The sequence below is a fragment of the Chinchilla lanigera genome, unplaced genomic scaffold (assembly GCF_000276665.1).
Source record: "Chinchilla lanigera isolate Chin_1 unplaced genomic scaffold, ChiLan1.0 scaffold00013, whole genome shotgun sequence".
Classification (NCBI taxonomy): domain Eukaryota; kingdom Metazoa; phylum Chordata; class Mammalia; order Rodentia; family Chinchillidae; genus Chinchilla; species Chinchilla lanigera.
Window position 1 is genome coordinate 20,421,625 of NW_004955414.1, and position 2,725 is coordinate 20,424,349.

General features: G+C 40.7%; 1 protein-coding gene across 1 annotated transcript; it reads right to left on the reverse strand.

Moving 5' to 3' along the window:
• Positions 1 to 614: 614 nt before the first annotated feature.
• Positions 615 to 1,559, reverse strand: LOC102024788 (olfactory receptor 52R1-like). Its single transcript, XM_013511719.1, has one exon. The coding sequence runs from the start codon at positions 1,557 to 1,559 to the stop codon at positions 615 to 617; it is 945 nt and encodes a 314-aa protein (XP_013367173.1).
• Positions 1,560 to 2,725: the final 1,166 nt, after the last annotated feature.

The window sequence follows — 2,725 nt, forward strand, 5'->3', positions numbered from 1 at the left end:
TACTTTTACATCTTGATCATGTTAATGTCTTTATGAACTGGTAGCAAGTACAATAGTTCAGTAGCACATAGATATTCAAGTCTGTATTGCTTCACCTGGTTTCAGTACAGTGTTTGAACTATTTTTTGCTTTGTTTTTATAAATAAAGATTGCAGGGATGTCATTATGCATGATTTTATTTCACAAATTTTGTTTTCATAAAGAGATTTCCAGATGCAGAAATGTGCAAATTATAACTGGTCAGTGCAAGTCTTTGTTCCTTTTAAATATTCTCTCAAATTATATTGCTACTTGTAATACATTAAAAGGTTTATTATGAGAGTCACCAGAAGATAATCTGTTGTAAACATGTTTAATGATTTAATAAAAAAGTTGATTATTGTTTGTGATGGTGAACATAGGCCATTACATTTTGTACTGCCCACTACAACTCTTTGATCCTTCATCTGCATATCCTGAAAAGTATTCCTCTTTCAAGTTGATGACTGCTGGCTTCTTAGCTAGTAATTTACAGAAATAACTTTATGATGATGTGTGAAGGCCTGGCAATCTTTCTTCATTGTATCCATAGATCAATAGGGCAAATGAAGTAGTGTGGATATTTTTGCTTTGTTTTAGACATCTTGTTTATAGCATCCTCCCATAACCCTGTCCCTGATCTGCTTGGTCCTAACTCCATAGATGATGGGGTTGAGCATGGGAGGCACCAGTAGGTAGACGTTAGCAAACATGATGTGTACCACTCGGGGCACGTGATGGCCAAAGCGATGGGTGAGGAAGGTGAAAAGGGCTGGGATGTACAGGGCCAAGATAACACAGATGTGAGAAGCACATGTGCCAAAAGCCTTGAAGCGGGCTTCACCTGAGGGCAGCTGTAGCACCGCTCTCAGAATCATCACATAGGAGACACTGATGACAAGAATATCAAAGCCAACCACAGAGAAGGCCACAAAGAGCCCATATGCACGGTTGACTCTGGTGTCAGCACACAGCAACTTCAGCACAGCCATGTGCTCACAGTATGACTGGGGAATGATGCTGTTGGGGCAGAAGGGCATCCTGGAGATCATGAAGCAGAACGGGCTCACCAACAACAGCCCTCGCACCATCACAGCCACCCCTAGTTTTACCACCACAGCTGTGGTCAGAATGCTGGAGTGCCGAAGTGGGAAGCAGATGGCCACATAGCGGTCCAAGGCCATAGCCATGAGCACCCCAGATGCCACAGAAGCAAAGGCATGGATGAAGAACACCTGGATGAGGCAGGCATGATATCCAATCTCATGAGCATGAAACCAGAGGATGGCCAGCATTTTAGGCTGGGTGGAGGTGGACAGGATCAGGTCAGATGAAGCCAGCATGGCCAGAAAGAGGTACATGGGCTCATGCAGGGTGCTGTCAGTTCTGATTACATGTAGGATGGTGATATTTCCTAAAACAGCCACAACATACATGAAACAGAACAGAAATGCAATCCAAAATTGGGAATTCTCCAGGCCCGGGATTCCTAGCAGGATGAAGGACACAGGATGCATAGAGTTGTTCCTTAATGTGAACATACATGGATGAATACTATATTCTTTGTTTCCATTGCAATCCATTTTCTGCAGATGGTAAGAATCAAAACAATAATTTGTTATTATTAGTTTTTTTTCAGGTTACACTGTTGGGTAATAGCAAAATAGATATAATGATGTGCTGTAGTTAACTCAATTTTTCCAGTAAACAATATGTTCTGATGTAAAATAATGCTGCTCATTATTTTTATCCATATTATATCACAAAATGGGGAGATAGCATGTAAGCTGAAAGCACAATTATTTTTTATGGAACAGGAGTGTGTTTGAAAATGGAGTCTGATACAAGAGAACTGTCACAATAAAGGTTGTCATAATAATTCTTTCCTTTCTAGTCTTTTGAGCTAAGAATTGATCAACCAACCTGCTCTTAAGTAACTTGGGTGCATTTTCAGGGTGTGATGGCAGCACGGCTAGAGTTCTATTGCATTTGTGTGCCAATGCTAAGTTACCTTTGACTCTAGCACAATGAAAGAGATTTGTGCTAGAAGAACTGAACAAGGTACTTCTGTAGTTAAATGTACTGTCTTTAGTGTATGGCTCCCCCCAAATTAGAGGTGAACAAAGCCTTCAGGAAAAAGCTCAGATCATGAATAGTTTAGGTTCTGTGGCTCCTGCAGTCTCTGTGCAATCAACCAGTTTAAACTTTGTGGTATAAAAACTGCCACATTCAACTCACACATCACGTTTGTGGGTATTGTCCATGTACTGTATTTACAAAACATGCTAAAAGCTGAATTTGTTCTGCAGACTATGGTTTACCAGTGCTGTCCTAGGTGACAGTTTCTTCAAGACGTCAGTCTTGAACTTTATGCCCAGCCTTTCTGTGTTTTCTATCAAAGTTTAATAAATATTTCCTGAAGGAAATAAAGAAATGCTACTATTCAGTGATAAATGACCATAAAATAATTAGTAACACCTTATAATGTCACAAGAGAGCCATCTTTACAACATACTGAGCCATGTTCACAAGACAGCTATGTCCATTTCTCACAATGATTTCTGTTTCTGCCAGGAGGTACTTTGTGAACACAACCTGTCTGTATCTGCCTCACATGGGTTGACCATTCTTTGATGGTCAGCTGTCACCTACCCTTTGATGCCCGCTACCTCCCTCAGAATCAGTGACACAGTGGTGCCTTGGTTCA

Bases quoted from the DNA above. Each gene is read 5' to 3' on its own strand.
- LOC102024788 (XM_013511719.1), bottom strand. From the start codon at position 1,559: ATGTTCACATTAAGGAACAACTCTATGCATCCTGTGTCCTTCATCCTG.